General features: G+C 38.1%; 1 protein-coding gene across 2 annotated transcripts in view; it reads right to left on the minus strand.

The window, feature by feature from the left end:
• Positions 1-2,330: 2,330 nt before the first annotated feature.
• LOC127659137 (tomoregulin-2-like) overlaps positions 2,331-18,889 on the minus strand; it is a 98,607-nt gene continuing 82,048 nt past the window's right edge. For both annotated transcript variants that reach the window (XM_052148806.1, XM_052148805.1), the window contains exons 6-10: positions 8,121-8,269; positions 7,709-7,768; positions 7,467-7,590; positions 4,118-4,276; positions 2,331-2,746 (exon numbers count right to left, since the gene is read on the minus strand). In XM_052148806.1, the coding sequence (XP_052004766.1) occupies positions 2,650-2,746; positions 4,118-4,276; positions 7,467-7,590; positions 7,709-7,768; positions 8,121-8,269 (589 nt within the window). In that variant the 3' untranslated portion in view covers positions 2,331-2,649. The remainder of the gene's footprint in view (positions 2,747-4,117; positions 4,277-7,466; positions 7,591-7,708; positions 7,769-8,120; positions 8,270-18,889) is intronic.

Consider the following 18,889-nt stretch of genomic DNA (forward strand, 5'->3'; position numbering starts at 1 on the left):
TGATGCATTTTACCACCTTATTCATCTTGTAAGCAGTCCCTACTGAAAAAATAGTTTGTTGGTCTTAGCTGGTTTAGGCCGGTCTAGCTATGCTCTCAGACTGGCTAAGCTGGTGTGCAGCTGGTTTAGCTGGTCAGACTGCTGATCCCCCAGCCTGACCAGGGGCTTAATGTATAAACTCTATATAATGCTTATTTTGTAGAACCAGGTGCAAACTTAAAATGTTGAATTTCACACAAGTGTCTGGCTCAACTGTTACTTAATGAACAAAGAGAAGAAAAGACAATAACTCATTCATAGATCAGTGGCCATGAAAGTAATCATTGTGAAAAAAGTGCTCCTACATTCACCTGGAAATGTTGTGTGGAGCCTGTATCAAAGATAAACATGCCACATTATTCTGTTTCGACCGGAGGTCATTTTCTGGAGAATGACAATCAATAGAGAGAGAATAACGTTCATCTTATATAACTGCTACAAGGGAATGTTATTAGAGGACAATGAGAAGAATCTAACAAAAAATAAACATTAATCTATTACATCTGTTCATTTCCTGAGACCATAAGGTAATTGTCCCTGCATTACTTGAGATTAAAAGTCCCTCTCCCAGGCTCCCTGTATGCACACACACGCATACACAAAGAAAAACGGTGCAAATGTTTCCTATGTTGCAGTTTAATGGGGTAAGTGCATTTTCCTGTCATTTGCTCAGATTATGGAAACAAAGAAAAGACCATCACCCAAGCGACCCCACATCCACACATGGACATCCACAAAAACACATAACTCCATGCAGTCATACAAATCAGAGAACACTGCCCCACAGAGTAACCTGGAATGTGTGCATGTTGGTTTAGTTAATCATTGATGAGTCACACTTGTTAAATAATACTTAAAACTAGCAGATAAAGGTTTTACATAATCAGGCTAGAAATAACTCAATACCACAAAGCATTTTATTATATATATATATATATATATATATATATATATATATATATATATATATATACACACACTCCCAGAATTGTATGACTTGTGTCTTAGCTTCATGGGAAAATTCCAAGTTTGCAAAGGCATGTTACTGCAGAGCAGACTGAAGTTATGCTGGCATTATTTATAATTGCAGCCTTTATGTAAGACTTGTTGGTAACAGGGTCTTCAATTTGACTGTTACGTTATGTGAATGCAAATTCTTCAGTGCCTGTAAGACTTTGTGCTCGTGGCAATATTGCTGCCATTTTTTTTTTTTAACATTTTTAAAGAAACCAGCAGAGAACTATCTCCTATTGCAATGACAAAAACAGTATATGCCATAACACAAAGGCTACTACTGTACACATGTATGAAGTTGAGATATATTTCCCTAACGGCATTCCACAAAACTGAGATACACTGAAATAGGAAGTCAGCAATAACATTCAGCTAAAAGCAAATGTATTGATTCGACTTGAGGTGTGTTATGAAGGTGCAATGAAATGGGTCAGATAAATGCTTCACGTTTTGAAACACTTGGAAATTGTAAATGTGTTGCTGAGAATGTAAACTATGCCTACTATATACCTGAGACATGTTACCTAAGTTTTGCTGGAACTCTAGCACATATGCTATAACTAACCGAGTAATCAATATAGGAAACACATTTTATTTCAGTAACATTATATAGGCCTACAAGATTCATACTGCATCAGAATGTAACCACGACAACAATTATTTATTGCATTCTGTTTAAAAACTTAGTCTTAATAATTCAGAGTCTGCTAAGTGGGAACAGCACAAAAACACATTTGTAAACATTTAGACAAATATGTGCTCATATCCATGAAGGATTTCTTTCACCCCTGTGGCACAGAACACTGTCAGCCAGGCAGGAAGTGCTGGGACTCCACTGGCCTGGTCTGGGGATGAACTTGGAAGAGCTTTGTCAGACAGCGAATGTCAGGAATTCCACAGTCACTTACTTACTTTTACTAACTAACTAACTAACTAACTAACTAACTAACTAACTTAACTAACTAACTAACTAACTAACTGTCTGTCTATCTGTCTGTCTGTCTTTCCATCCATCCCTTCCTTCATCCTCGGATTTAGGACCAAAGGTATCAGTTGTATTGACTGGTGATTTTGGCAAGTACCTGTACAAATGTCTGAAAATGCAAAACAAAACAAAACTATATTTATCTAGTAAAGGTTTTAAAACAGTTGTAGCCTTATTGCATTTATGTTTTAAAAAGATCTCTACCAGTACCCCGAGAATCACCTGAAATTATGCCAGATCTTCATTAACCTTAAAGGCATCCACAAAAGAAGAGACAAGACATGTTGTGTGATATAAATTATTTATTTACAATACAGAAAAAGGACCCCATCAAGACAAACAAATTAACTACTGGAAATATTACCCATACATAACCAAGTAACAGGACTTGTGCTATCATGGTGTCCTAAAATTCTCTGTTTGTGTCCTGTGCCACAGGTGCAAGGCAGCGTGTGTATCCAATCATCCTCTGTTCAAATCTGCACCATCATCCTCTCCTTTCCATCCCGTCATCCTGTTGGATGAAATGTCTCTGTGTGGGGACGGAGAGCTTATTTTCTGTCCTCTGTCCATGTTTCCCATGATTCTCTTCTCACGATTGCTCCCAGCACTCAGATGAGGCGGGTGGAGGCCCGCAGGGTATTTTCCGAGTTGTAGTGCATTGTGTTCTGCTTCTGTCGGTTGACTTTGTTGGTCCGTGGGCACTTTCTGTAGAGGAAGGAAGCAAAAGAACATCCTTATCTTCTATATAACTCGTCTTCACCCAGGCAGTTTTACGTTATTTCTAATCACCACCAATGCCTGGCTGATATATTTCCGAAAAAAAAGAAAAGCTGATTGAGAGTTAGGTACTTTCATACTGCAAAGTCATATAAATAGGTTATTTTTAAAATAAAGTTTCAGGTATTACTTCTGAGACAATATTGTGAATTTTATAATAAGACCTTAAAGTGCACCAAAATACCTCTAAACAACTCAGACACATTTTTCCGAAGATAAAAGGAAAACTATATTGTCAATGATCCCTATCTTGGAAATCTCTGCACTGCACTGAGACCTGCACTAAACCGTTGTTTACACATCACTTTATCATTACATTAAAGTTAACAACATATGTTTAATTTCATTTTAGGAACTTACTTTTAAAAGTGCACCAAGTAAACTTGTATTCATATTTATCGACAGTGGTCTCTTGGACTTCATACTGACACCTTGAATTATTCAGAGCACCTATAAAGCCCCAATCACATTAGGCTTTGAGTATGCTAAATTATTTTAGACACCGGATCAGACAGGATATGATGTCACACTCGAGGTCTTCTGGCTTCAATCAATAATAAATAATAAATAGCACATAATACAATAATCAAAATGACAAAATATTCCATCTACTCACTTTCTTGCAACAATAAAAACACTCTTTGAAATATGTACGATATTCTTTGTGTTGAGCCAAGAGGTCAGTGCGTTTCGATCTACTATTGGTAACACATCTTCTTGTCTTCTGAATTTGCAGGTCAGAGTTCACCTCAGAATGAGAAATTTCTTTGCATAAGCGTTTGTCTCCAAAGTTCAGATGCGCATGAATGGAAATGAGCGGAGCTTGAAGAGTAGCTTGCCCGCGGGTTAACTTTTTAGATGAAAATATCACACTTTTATCTTTCATCTTAAATCCACAAACACATGCTAAGTTAGACACATGTAGATATAATTGAATCTAACTGTATATTCAGACAGAAGATGGTCAAATCATCTATCAATAAATTCTACCATCTAACATTATTCACAAATGTATTGTATACTCTAAATCTACTTCTCCAGTAAAGTTAGAATTACTGTTATTTAGTGCTGGCAGTGATTTAGTTTTCACTACCACACAGCCATCAACAATGACCTTTCGCAGAGTGTGAAGTGTGTTATTCAGCAGACTCCTGCTGGCAGGAACTTTCACTCTTTAAAAGCTGTGTGTAGGTGTGTGACAGCTTCCCAGGTGGCAGCTGTCCTCATATTTCTCAGCAGTAACAGAATGAGAAAATAACGGTTTGGTTTAAATGTGTATGTAAGTGTGTTTATACTAACCGGGTGATCCACAGCACCACTACACATATGATGGCCACCTGCAGAGCTCCAATGACAGAGGCGATGATGACGTAGCGTAGTTTTCCAGAGCCAGGCACCACATACAGAACATTATATTCCTTAGTGTCACACTGCGGACCACTGAAACCTGAGTGACAGCTGAAACAGCAAGAGCAAAGAGAGAAGCAAAAGACACAATTTTATTCTTACAGAATGTCTGTGGATTTATTCAAGTTGTTTTAAAGCAGCACGACTCAAAACATGGCCTCTGGGCCCAGGTGTTTCTGCAGTGTTATTTAAACAATCCGACTCCAAGCAGAACACATAACCTGAAACAGTGTTGCAGTCTTGCAGCCTCTAGGCTTCTATTGTAAGACTATTGGATATATACATATCTGTACATATCAGCTCTTTTACATTGGCTTCAAACATGGCTTATCCAATCATGTTAATACAGCATAACTGTTTTGAGTCTTTTAAATTAACTTTTAAATTAATGTGAAAAGGTGTTTTTGCATTGATGCCAAACTTATCATTCATTTGTCATTAATAATCTTATTTTATGTCTTGTTTCCACAGTTACAAATATACAAGGGAAATAATGAAATGAGAATTCACTTTTTAAAGTATTTAATTCACTGGATTATTATTATTTTTGGGGTAACATTTTCAGCAAAAATACATTTCCCTTGATATATCATTACCATAATATTAAATTACACATAACGAAATGTAAGATTTTGATCATGCCGTATGCAACAATTTTTCTAGTACTCTCCTTATTAGTATAAACAAACTACTTTGTTTAAGCAGGCTATCCTGCTTTATGGCCCCTGAGCTTTCCAATATTGGGTAATCCTGTTAAGAGTCTACAGTTCATCTGAAGTATTCCTCTCCTCTATGCACACACACCTACCCCTGTCTTTTTTGAGCAGTCTCTGTATCACTTCATTACCTACCAGAGTGACTCTCTTTTTCTTTTATTCCTTTCTCTCTACGTATTCTTCTTTAGTTTCTGTTACTCACAATACTGCTTTCAAATCTTGAACAGCCTTTAACATTTCTGAGCCAAGATCTTTCTTGGCTAGAACACTAGGGGGAGACAATGTACTGTGGAACTGAGACTTCAACGCACTCGTTTTTCTGACATGGTGGGGACTTTTCACACATTTTTATTGTTTTTATACTGTAACTGAACTAATGATATTTTCTATCCCCTAAGCCTTTAGCTAACCATAAACCTAACTGTCAGATAAAAAGTTTTGCATTTTAAATGTACATTAATACAATAAGTAGTTTTTGACTTTCTAGACTAAAAAATACATAAAAAACAGGGGGTGGGGGTGGGTTCTTTACAGGGTTATTAACCATTGATATTATCCAACAGGGGTTTTCAAAGTCTTTGACAGTGGGTGAATAATCCAATGTTATGTCAAAATTGTTTTGAACAAAATATGTTTGGTAGAAAAAGTATGAGAAACAAACATCAGCAAAATATGTTCTGATCTATTGAAGATGAAATGGTACACATCATTTTAAAGCTGGGAGTCTCTGCTTTCCAAAGACACCTAGATTAGGCTTCTAGAAGTCAAGATATTCAACAAAACAGTATGGATGCTCTTAGCACTTCAAAAAAAAAGACTATGGGTGAGTGCTAAAATTAGTTATAGCACCATCTACATTTAAGATAAGTATAATGTGATGGAAGGTGACAGAGGAATAATGATTTTTTCTAGTACTTGCTGCCATCCAGTGGAATAAAATAATACATTTTGCTTGAAAAAAAGAGGACATGGAACTGAAATGGCATGCTTTTAAGCATTCAAAATAAAAAATAATAGGCTTATCATAAAATTGTATACATATTCAATGTTATTTATTAATTATTGCAATTATTTCTTAAAATGAAGGGGGTTATCTGTAAAATTAGATTTTTATTAAATTAATCCACTGTATGTGTGAACATGGAGCTTTTAAATTTGAGTGTGTATATTTTCAGGTGGCAGCCCTAAAATCCTGCAGAGTGTAAGAGGCGAGGCTGCATCTCACAAAAATAACTTTGTTCCACTAAAAACAGCAGTGCATTCTGGCCATATTTTTTAAGTGTTTATTTTGTCCTGTAGTGTTATATATTCATCATAATTCAGGTGTTGGAACAATTCACCAAATGATGGCCATATATTCATTCTGACAGACTCATTCAGCAATAAGTCATACACTGGAGTGCAATAAACTGCTTGAAATATTCCAATAATTTGAAAGCATACTTTATAGCCTTTATTTGTGATAAACTCGCATCACTGTCTCCATCTCTATGTGAAACTGCACCTGTCACAAAAGCATGAAGAGACGCCACCCTGATATCATGTTAAATAATTGACACATTGTGATTTTGTTCCACATATTTTAAGATTTTCTACATATGTGCCACCACAAAGAGTTCTGGAAAATCCTTCAAGCATCCTAGAAAAATGTGTGCAGCTGAGTTTTCCACTGAAGTGACAGAAGACGTGAGTCACAATGGATGTTCATAATTGACAGTTTATATGCCATTAAATTTGCTCAGGTCTCTGACATCATCAGCGAGCATCAGAATATCATTTTTACACGCATTTGTATTTTGCATGTGTATTTTGCTACAGAGGCAGAATATTTGAACAAATTAAGGCAGAGCTATGGTATATTAAGATGAAAAATGTTATAATCATTATTAGCAGTGCTACTACTACTATTATTATTATTAATTTACATTTATCTTCACAATACATCTTATTGTATTTATTTATGGATTGATCCTAGGGGAATCTTTCATCATTCTCCACGCCTCCCCTGAAATGCTCTGGCTGCCACCTGGTAACACCTGGAGTGATTTTTGAACATAGAAGCACCATCGTAGTGGCAAATATCCTGTATGTTTTTACAGACGTTTTAATGCCGCACAGAGAAGGCCCATTCAAGGATTGCAAAATCCCTCGCAATTATGACATGGTCAAATGTTTTCTGAGTGGTTGAAAATGTTAATCTCCAGTGCTGACATGCTGTAAACCTACTGTAACACACAAGATTTACACATTTTAAATGAAAGAAACCTAAAAGCATGAACAGACGATATTTGAGCAAAGAACAGGCAAAGTAAACTGAAAAATATTAAAGAGAGGGCTAAATTGTCCACAATAGCATCACTGTCTTCATCACAGATACAAACGCTCCATACTACACCATACCAATGCTCATGCGAGACATAACTACTTGTGGGTGATGCCCCGTCTCATGGCTCATGGGGCCCCCAAGATTTGCGGTATGCCACTGATAATATGGTGTGTGTGTGTGTGTGTGTGAGTGTGTATACCTGCATGACGGTGTTGAGAGCATGTTAGGATATTCACAGTCTCCATGAACACAATAATTCTTATAGTGGTCAGGACAAGGGATGTAAAGACCTCGTGCCACCTCTGAAACTTCAGGCTTCTCCTCTACAATTCAAACACGGACACACAAAACAAACAGATAAGTGGGCCAAAAAATGTCAAGGGTATCTTAAGAACCATAAGATAGACAGTTAAAATCATACAGATAAACCCACACACTCACCTGTGTAGTCTGTCCTAGCATATTGTCCATCTCCTGCTTTAGTGCCTGTAATCATGTCGCCTACAGGATAGATAAAATTCAAGAGTTAAAAAGACCAACAGATCTCCTTCAGCAAGTCAGCTGATTACATAATACACTTTTTTTTTTTTTTTCCATTTGAACATTGTTATTTTATAAGATGTTATTAGGGAAATTGCTATATACCAGAAAGTATTGATCATCCGAGCTTGAATGAACATGATTATGTAACTATACATGTCATTTATAATTTACATGTATTTAACATCATCTCTTTCCGGTTCTCTAATGCCTGTTTTAGTAGAAGACATCATTTAAAAATATGTAGAAAATAAGTATCTAAAGCAAGCATGAATAATTCTACAGAACAAGCAAACACATTTGGTCATCTCACCCTGACAGTGACCCAGGAACTTGACCTCGATTCGCTCCTGCCTCTGACATGACGCTTCTTTCACCTGGCAGGGGTTGTCATAAGAACGGCCATCTGATGCGCACACTGGATTAAAACTGATGTGGGAGCAGTCAATGTTACAGACACACCTGTGCAGAAAAATGTCACAATTAGTGACTATCAAAACCGTGAAAAAAGATTATTAGAGAAGCAATGTGCTGTTTGATCAAGCTGTATGCTAAGCATAACACTTTAAACTTTAGAACTGGGGACACAGATTGATTTCTTGAGGTAACTCTGATTTTTTGACCTTTGATACTGATGCAAAAGGGTTAATATTACATTAATATCCTTTTTCATGATCTATTTTTTAAAGAAAAATAAAGGAACTTTTTGGGCCTTCTGGCACTTTTTATTGCTATGATACCAGAAAGAGTGCAAGGACAGATGAGTAGGAGAGAAGAGGAACAGGATTGGGAAATGTTTCAAGCCAGATTTGAAGTTGCATTGCCAACTAAGGAGCACTAAGCATTGAGGCTCAATCTTTAGGGGCATGTGTGCTAACCACTACATCACGGCTCAGAATTTTTTTTTTTTGTGGTATGCAGCCATGAAAATGTGAAAATAAAAACAAAAAAGAAATACATAACAGTAAAAGTAAACATACAGTGCACAGTAAATGTAACTTTGCAAGTTTGTCCCACTCACAGCAGAGCCGCGAGAAACGGACAGTTTTAGACATTAAGTCCATTCCAGTGTTGCTGGTAGACACAATCAATCATCCAAACACTTCTTTTTATGTCTACAAGAAAATTGCTTTTGTAAAAACCAGTTCTGCAAAGAGTAAACATTATAGTTTGAATGTAAACCTCTCCATCACGTATGAGTGTGTTAAGATCAGCATTTTCACAGGTGTCCTGTGAGACTAGAGCACTGAAACACACTCACAGATTACAATGGCAAAAATAAATGCCTCTTTATAGAAAGTCTGCATCAGCGAGAACAACAACTTCACATAAACATTAACTGATGTTTATAATTGCCCACTTGGCTTGGGGCTGGATGAATTACCATTAGAAACAGATTAACACCAACATCAACAGTGTTTTTATGATGTGTCTACCCAAGGATGGAATATGGACTGGCGCCAGTGGGCCAGTGCTCCAGAGCCTTTGGCTAACAGGGGTCTCAAGCAGAGAGAAACCGAGAAACAATTCACTAAAGAAGTAAAATCGGCATGTATAGACAATAAATGACTAAATGAGAAACATTATCTGTTCCTGGCATCTTCTTTTAGCACTAATAATCCCTGAAAACCTTACTGCTAGTCATGGTAGATTTCTTTTCTCTTTTGCAAAGTATACGCACAGTACGTTTTCTTTCTTGCAATACCAAATGTATTTATTGTATTTGTGACTTTAGTTCAAGCAAATGTGATTTTACATTATTTCTCATTTTTGTGAAAACATTTTTATTGTAACACTTTACTATGAGGTTGTATTCATTAACATTTGTTACAATGGACTAACAATGAACAACACTTTTTCAACACTTGTTAAAGGTTCACTCAGTAACTTTTTTTTCATGTCATCTTGGACTTACAGTGACACCATGTGGTGTGGATGCAGCATCATTCAAAATCAGTAGTTTTGATTTACAAATGCCATTGTAGAAATTAACTATTCACAATCAGCCATGATTACTTTAATCCAAGAGTGAAAGTGTCCAATAACAAGATGGTTACTGAGATTGAGTGAGTAGTATTCAGCTGGTCATGTTATTCTAAAATGGCAGCCCACATGAGGGCATGCCCTGCCCCATGTAAAATAAAACAGTTTTAATAAGGTTACTGATATGACTGGAGTTCTCATCTCATGTAGTGGTCATGATTATATAATATATATTACTGAGTGCACCTTTAATATTGGTTCATTTCAGCATATAGTAATGCATTTGTAATGTAAATGGTGTTTTGGTATGTGGAGTACAGTATGTTAAAATTAGTTAATGCATTGTAAACTAACAATAACTAACAATTAACAGTTGTATTTTCATAAATTGACATTAACCAAGATTATTAAATGCTATAAAAATATATTATTCCTTGTTGGTTCATATTACATAATGCATTTACTAATGTTAACAAATCCAAACTTTTTGTAAAGTGTTTATTCCATGTTATTTGGACATAACATCTTGCATTTTGCAACAAGAAGTGGCCTTGAATGATGCTGGTGCCCTAGGGCCTAGTAAGACCATAATCTGTCCTTGTGTATACCTTATAAATGCTGATAAGTTTGTCGAGATTGAAAATATAATAAGTATAGCCTGTTTTCATTTATTTCTTCTTAGATCAGTATGAAGCTGGAAGGAAGAGCTTTGAAATGAATCTGAGCAGGATTGAACTGGATGTAGCAGTGATTTTCAATCTATAGTATATTCATGAGTCTATCATCTCAGTGACTTAATGACTAGCACAGAGGACTGGCTTAGCAATGAAGGCTCTGAGAACACATCAGTGGAGAATAATACAATGCTCTGTTTCAAACGGCAGATTACAAGCTCCACCGCTTTGATGTTCTTTCGCTCATTTTAATGGCTGCTCTTATTCACATACCTTCATTAGTGATGGTAATGAATGGTAATATTTTATTGTGTGTGCACAGATGAAAGGCTGAGACAAAGACACATTGAAAGTATGGTATGCATTTGTTTGTGTGTGTGGGTGATGTTTTTCCTAAATTGTGGGAACAAGTGGATTGTAAAACCAACCCAGTCTCATGACAAATCGAAATAATTGTAGGCAGGGGCAGACTGGCCATAGGGAGAACTGGGACTTTTCCCTGTGGGCCGGGCACAAAACGGGGCAGAAATACTGAATTAGTTTACTGATGTTTCCTTTCTTAAAACGTTGGAATTTTATGGCTTTAGTGTCTCAATTTGAAATTCTATTTGTTGATTGGTCGTTGTTGAAGTCAGAGGTTTACATACACCTTACAACTTCTCACTTCAACTGTTTTATATATATATATATATCACACACACACAGGCAGCCAAACATTTGGAATAATGTACGATAATGTACAGTTTTGCTCTTATGGAAAGAAATTTGTACTTTATTCATCAAAGTGGCATTCAACTGATCGCAAAATATAGTCAGGACATTAATAACATGACAAATTACTATTAAAATGTAAAAAAAACAATTCCTCCATGTGCAACAATGACAGCTTTACAGATCCATGGCATTCTAGCTGTCAGTTTATCCAGATACTCAGGTGACATTTCACAACATGATTCATGTAGCACTTGCCATAGATATTGCTGTCTTGTCGGGCACTCACGTACCTTACAGTCTAGCTGATCCCACAGAAGTTCAATGGGGTTAAGATCTATAACACTCATTAATATTACCTGTTGTCCAATAACTGTGTTTCTTTGCCCACTCTAACCTTTTCTGTTTCAAAAGTGGCTTTTTCTTTGCATTTCTTCCCGTAAGGCCTGCACCCGCGAGTCTTCTCTTTACTTTTGTACATGAAACTGGTGTTGAGCGGGTAGAATTCAATGAAGCTGTCAGCTGAGGATATGTGAGGCGTCTATTTCTCAAACTAGAGACGCTGATGTACTTATCCTCTTGTTTAGTTATATGGCCATCCACATCTCTTTCTGTCCTTGTTAGAGCCAATTGTCCTTTGTCTTTGAAGACTTTAGTGTACATCTTTGTATGAAATCTTCAGTTTTTTCAAGCATTGTATAGCCATCATTCCTCAAAAAAATTATTGACTGACGAGTTTCTAGAGAAAGCTGTTTCTTTTTTGTCATATTTGACCAAATATTGACCGTAAGACATGCCAGTCTTTTACATACATTGGCAACTCAAAAACAAGAACAAAGACAATGTTAAGCATCAGTTAATGAACAAAATAGTTTTCAGCAGTGTTTGATATAATGGCAAGTGATTTTCTAGTACCAAATTAGCAATTTAGCATGATTACTCAAGGAGTGTTGGAGTAATAGCTGCTGGAAATGGGACCTGTCTGTATATGATCAAAAATGACTTTTTTCAAATAGTGGTGATTCTGCTTTTACATCAGTAATGTCCTGACTATAGTTTGTGATCAGCTAAATGCTACTTTGGTGAATTAAAGTACGAATTTACTACCAAAATAGCAAAATCTGTACATTATTCCAAACTTTTGGCTGCCAGTGTATAATGTAAACTTTTTCTGTGAGGGCTAGGGGTAGTTTTAGGGGACAGAAAATATCATTATCCACTATAAAAACAAAAAAGTGAAAGGAAAGTCCCCACTATGATAGAAAACAAATTTTGTGAACTGGTCCTTACATTTCTGACCAAGAGTCTATAGCTCATAATGGTGTGAACATTTTTCATCTAGATTCCATGTGCATAATTTTGTGTTTCAGTGAGTGCATTTTGCATGTTAGTATATCTATGAGGAGTTCAGTTGAATTTATGATCTGTACGGTATCTTCATATTCAGGTGTTTGTGTTGTATTCTCTCTCGCTAGTGTGTTTGTGTGTGTGTCTGTGTGACACTTCAGGAACATGTTGAGCAGAACTGACAATTAAACTGCCATTCCCCAGTCACTTCTCGCTGGGCAGCAGCAAACAGACGGCAGTATAATTATAAATCTGTCATTATTTGTGTGTGTGCACGTGTGTGTGTGTTTTTCTTTCTTCAACTTTACTTTTTAATATTTCCACCCTGCCAAAGAGCTTTAGTGAAGTGAAGAGCTATTTTGTATTCTTTGAGACTGGCACTACTGGCGTACTATGCACTGACTACAAATGAGAGAAAAACAACTATTATAAACAGAGACGATGATTTAATTGAACTCTGGCATAGAGTTAATTCACTGGCAGCTTTGATTGTTTGCTGTTGCTAATTGAGGATTGTAATGCAGAGTAATTTAGACTAATCCTCAGAAACATTGGATGTAAGATAAAAACTAAAAAACAGACATAACGATATTGAGCTTTTATTTATTGTGCTATTTCCAAGAGACACCAATGATGCACACACCCATTTGCTCCCTAGTATGACCGTCTGTAGTGGTCATAAAGGCTAATGTGTTTTTAGAGCATGAATATTTAATGGCGCCTCTCACATTCTCTAGACACATGCACACCACAACTGCATTGCGTCAACAACAACAACACACACACACACACACGCGCGTGCGCGCACGCGTTGGTGCGGCTATCCTTATGAGGACTCTCCATAGGCATAATGATTTTATACTGTATGAACTATAGTATTTATACCCTAACCCTACCCATAAACCTAACCCTCACAAAAAACTTTCTGCATTTTCAAAAAAACATTGTTTAGTATTTTTTTAAATGATTTGAATTATAGGGGCACTAGAAATGTCCTCATAAGCCACATTTATAGCATAATACCCTTATAATTATCAGTTTGTAACCTAATGTTGGTCTACCTATCATTATGAGGACTTTCCATAGACATAATGATTTTTATACTATACAAACTATATATTCTATCCCCTAAATCTATCATAACCCCTAAACCTAACCCTCACAAAAAACTATCTGCATCTTTACAATTTCAATAAAACATCTTTTAATATGTTTTTTAAGCTATTTAAATTATGGGGACACTAGAAATGTCCTCATAAACCACATTTATCCTTGTAATTACCAGTTTGTAACCTAAAAAATGGTCCTTGTAAACCACATAAACATGCCCACACGCACGCACACACGCACGCACTCACGCACGCACGCACACACACACACACACACACACACACACACGTGTCAAAGATTTCCAATAGCAAATCAAGCAATAATTGCTTTGGGAGTGAGTCAAACTGAAAGGCTAATATTTCCAGGTTATTTGGATGGTAGACTTTATATGTGTGTGTGTGTGTGTGTGTGTGTGTGCGCGTGTGTAAGTGTGTGTTTATCTTGTTGAGTGAGGGGATATGTCTTATTGATTTGTAAGAGCCATGTGGTTTCCCTGTTATCTAAACTTTGCTTGCATGGCCTGTGGGTTTTCTGTCTGTCCAGTTGCACTTTACTCACACATTTTAGCCCCTCTCTCTCTTTGTCTATCTTTCTTTCAGGCTATACTAAGCCAGTATGTGGAGAGAACCTGTCTCTGCTATGTACTCTGCTCTTGACAGTGTTGAGATATTCTTCCAATTCATAGTTGTCTTTAGAGTTCCCATAAAATTGACTTTGCATTTTCATTTCATGGTTTTATCTCAGTGTTCCAAGCAGATGCTTTTAGATTGTTTAATGATCTGATTGATTCTGATGTTTGAGTTTGCACTGTCAGTCTGAGACTAGTTAGTGTTAGTAGTGTTAACTGATTGTGGTGGTGTGGGCGTGGTTGAGTGTAAAAAGTATAAAAATAAAATCACCTTTTGGGTTGGATTTTGCCCTGCACCCCATCACAAACTTTGATACACTGGTGCTGAAACCTGTGAATTAAAGGAGGAAGAATGCCGCCATGGATGCCTCACCTCTGGAGAACATTTTCAAGACTCTCGCCAGCATCCACTAGACACAACATCAGACCCTCCTGGAGCTGCGCACAGAACAGGAGCAGCAGTTAATTGCACTCCTCCAGGCCTTAACGAAGGACCAGCAGGTGCACCGGAGCTGGTTGCACCAGGAGGGTGCTGCCGCTACAACCCTGGATTCCACGACCATCCTGCCCGATGTTCCGCTAGTCAAGATGGGCCCCCAAGATTATCCGGAGGCGATCCTGGAGCTCTTCGTGTGGGCGGCGGGGGCCTTCGGATGGCTGAGCACCCAGTGGGCGGTCCGGTTTGTACCACTGTTGTCCGGGGAATCCCAACTTGCAGTGCAGCAGTTACCAATGGAGAACCTCCTGGTGTACGCCGACATAAGGAAAGCCATCCTGCAACGGGTTGGCTGGACACCCAGCAGTAGCACCAATGCTTCTGCTCACTGACAATTGGTGAGCACGGCCACCCGTTTGCCTTCGCCCAGCATTTCCAGGACGCTTGCCTGAGGTGGTTGCTGGCTGAGCAACGTGACGTCTGAGTTTCCAGGACCAATGCATGGTGATGGAGGTGGGGACATTGGTTCATGTCCCTGATGCGTCGCATGCTGCCCCCGATCGAGCTGGGACATATCGCATACCTGTGAGTATAAAGGGGGATACATATCAGGCCTTGGTGGATTCGGGTTGCAGCCAAATCTCCATCCATCAATGCCTGGTTCAAGACGAGCCTTTGGGTGCTAGTCAAAAGGTGAAGGTAAGATGCGTGCATGTGGATATCCATGATTATCCTGTAGTGATTGTGAAGATTCAATTTTGGGGGACAAAAGAATAGTGTCGAGGCTGCAGTTATTTCACACCTCACACACCCACAAATTTTGGGCTCGAATTGGCCAGCGTTTTCTACATTATTTAGAGAAATTTGTGCAGATGGGTCCTGTCTATGCCAGCTCCACGTCAGGATGACGTAAGTGAGAAGGAAGTCTCGGTATCCCCAGCCCTTAGAGGATTCCCCGCTAAGGATTTCCCTCTGAATCAGATGCGAGACAAGACTCTTTGACCAAGTGAGAGTAATTTATTGTTAACGCCTTCAGCCAGAAATTGCTGTCGCATATTTGTACTTTTCTATTATAAATGAATGGTTGTATCGAGTGGCACAGGATGCTCAGACAAAAGAAGATACAACCCAGTCATTGATACTGAAGAGCCATCAGGAAATGTTATTCCAGACAGCCCATTATAATCTGATAGTGGGTCACTTAGAGCAGGAAAATACACTGAACCGTCTAATGCCCATTTATATTGACCGAGCATTCATGGGAATGTTCGCAGATGGTGTGGGGCATGACGTAAATGTAAGCTGGTGAATCTGCTGGCCACCACAAAAGTACCTTAGCACTTGCTTCCTTTCAACGAGATCCCCTTCGAAAGAATTGGTATAGAACTCAGGCCATTAGAGCGTACGGCATGCGGGCATCACATTGTGTTGGTTCTGGTGGACTATGCAATGCGATATCTGGAAGCAATACGCAACATTTCAGCACGTAGTTTTGTGGGGGCACTCTTAGGAATTATCTTCCGAGTGGGGATTCTGAAAGAAATGTATAATGATCAAGGCACTACTTTCATGTCACGTACACTACACGAGCTGTACGAATGATTGGACATTAAATCAATTAGGACAAGCGTGTACCACCCCCAAATGGATGCTTGGCCGAACGGTTTAATCAAACCCTGAATAACATTCAGTTTGTGCACGATGATGCTTGGAACTGAGATAAGTGGCTTGAACCCGTTATTCGCAGTTCGAGAGGTCTCGGAAGCCTCCATATGGCTCTTCCCATTTAAATTATTGTATGGGCTTAACCCTCACGATGTCTTAGACGTTGTGAGAGAAAATTTGGTGGAGGGACCTTCAAACAGCAAAAACTAACTAGGGGGTGCCCAGTGTTGTACATCAGCCAGAGACACGTGCATCATCTGTTGGTATCTGGCTCTTCAGCCTTTTATGCTCGAGGTGGTCCACATGCCGGGGGCGCAGGTGGGGGGATTACTTGGTAGGCCTGATTGCTCCCTGGCCTGAGTTGGGCAGTGGGGCTCTGTGGTAGTGTGGGCGTAGTTCAGCACCGGCTTGTTAAAGGAGAGCGAGATCAGGAGATGAGAACAGTAAGGATCATCACTTGACAATTATTGTCTCTAACAGCTGTTTGCCATTGCAGTGAGGGCGGAGACAGGTTTTAAGAGAGAGCCAGACACAGCGAAAGCAGAGAGAGTTGAGCTTCCAGCATGTGTGTGAACCAGAAACGAGTTCTGCTGAAAAGAAAAAATAAAGTGTGTGCTAAATACTGAAAAGTATCAAAATAAAATTACCTTTTGAGTTGGATTTCGCCATCTCCTGCCTCCTGCCTGTACCCCGTCACAAACTTTGTTACACTGGAATAGTGAGTCTCGGAACCAGCGGTCTGAGAGGACCCTTTTCATGGCTTATTCTTGTGTTTGCAACACTTTAAAATGTAGTAAATCTGTGGGACTTGATTTTAAAGTGGGCTGTGTACTATTTTGATTACAATACTTGCTCCTGTCCCAGCCTACCATAATATGCCCATAAGCAATCCTTTTGTAAGTTTATTTCCCTGCAAAGTCTAAATAATTTGGCTCTGTGGCACTATAAAAACATCTGTGGTGGGACTTTATGTTTGTTCAACCAATGGCAGATGAGGGGAGTGTTCAGTACTTGTCATTATTTTTTCAATTCTGTTTTGTGACAACAGAAAATATAACTTCACATTTAAGTGCATCCAAACATAATTTTTGAATATTAATAATCAATGGAAATCAGCCAATTCAGGTTTATATGCATTGTTTGGTGTTCTCTGTAATTTTGTGACAAAATCGCAGAATTCTGTTAGATACTTGTCGGAGTGAATCTGAGTAGACCCCATAAGACACTTCTATACTGCATATACAGCATATAGTGTACAGCCGTGTCCAAAAGTATTCACAGTGACATCAATTTCGCTTTGCAAAGTTTGCTGCTTCAGTATTTGTAGATTCTTTTTTCACATGTTTCTATGTATACTGGAAAACAATGAAAAGTGTTTAATACGTTTTAAAGGCTTTTATTGGCAAAAACACTCTATATATGCAAAGAGTCAATATTTACAGTGTTGACCCTTGTTCTTCATAATCTCTGCAATTCGCACTGGCATGCTGGATATCAGCTTCTGGGACAAATCCTGACTGATGGCGATCCATTCTTGATATACTAGTGCTTGGAATTGATCACAATTTTTGGGCTTCTGTTTGTCTACTCGCCTATTAAGGACTGACCACAGGTTCTCTATGGGATTAAGATCTGGGGAGTTGCCTGGCCACGGATACAAAATTTCAATGCAATGATCTTCGAGCCAGAAGATCATTGCTCCATCATGCTGGAAAATGCCTGGATCATCACCAAATTGCTCCTGGATCGTTGGGAGAAGTTGCTCTTGCAGGACGTTTTGATACCATTCTTTATTCATGGCAGTGTTTTGGGGCAGAATTGTGAGAGAGCCCACTCTGAATGATTACTGAAATGATGTTGGCTGGTCATTTTGTGCCAGGACCAAAAAACTGTGAAATTTGGGTTTTGTGATTAAGTTAATTTATATGTCCAATGAAGATTTTTGCAATTATTTTAAAATGCATCTGATCACTCTACAGAATAATCTAGAAACAATGTTAACCAACACAACAACATAAGGAGAACAATTTGCAAAACACAAAATGTATGTCACTGCAATACTTTTGGCAATGACTTGAATACTGTACTTGCAAACAATAATTTTTTTTTAACACAAAATATTTTCTTCATGAGGTAAACGAATGAGCTGGATTCTAGTAAAAATATAATGTAACATTACTAAATCAACCTAAATACATTATAATACACCAACAAAATTAATTTGAAGGGTTAGATCAGGTAGAAATAGCTCCTCAAGGTAAATATTGCAGGTTACCACTTTTTACAGTGTACTTCAATCTCTCTAACCACACTTAGCCACAAAGTCAGTGTTGAATGCTTGTCACTACACAAAATCAGTGCACAAACACACACAGAAATGTTATTAATGCAGCTTATAGCATTGATTTTATCTATAATCTTTCATCTTATTTTGTCAGTAATCCTTTCAAATGATGCAGGAAGACAGAAGGATTGTGTGTGTGTGAGAGAGAGAGACAAAAAGGCAGTGAGAGTGTTTGGGGGAGAGG

Source organism: Xyrauchen texanus, chromosome 18 (genome assembly GCF_025860055.1).
Source record: "Xyrauchen texanus isolate HMW12.3.18 chromosome 18, RBS_HiC_50CHRs, whole genome shotgun sequence".
In the NCBI taxonomy this organism is placed as follows: domain Eukaryota; kingdom Metazoa; phylum Chordata; class Actinopteri; order Cypriniformes; family Catostomidae; genus Xyrauchen; species Xyrauchen texanus.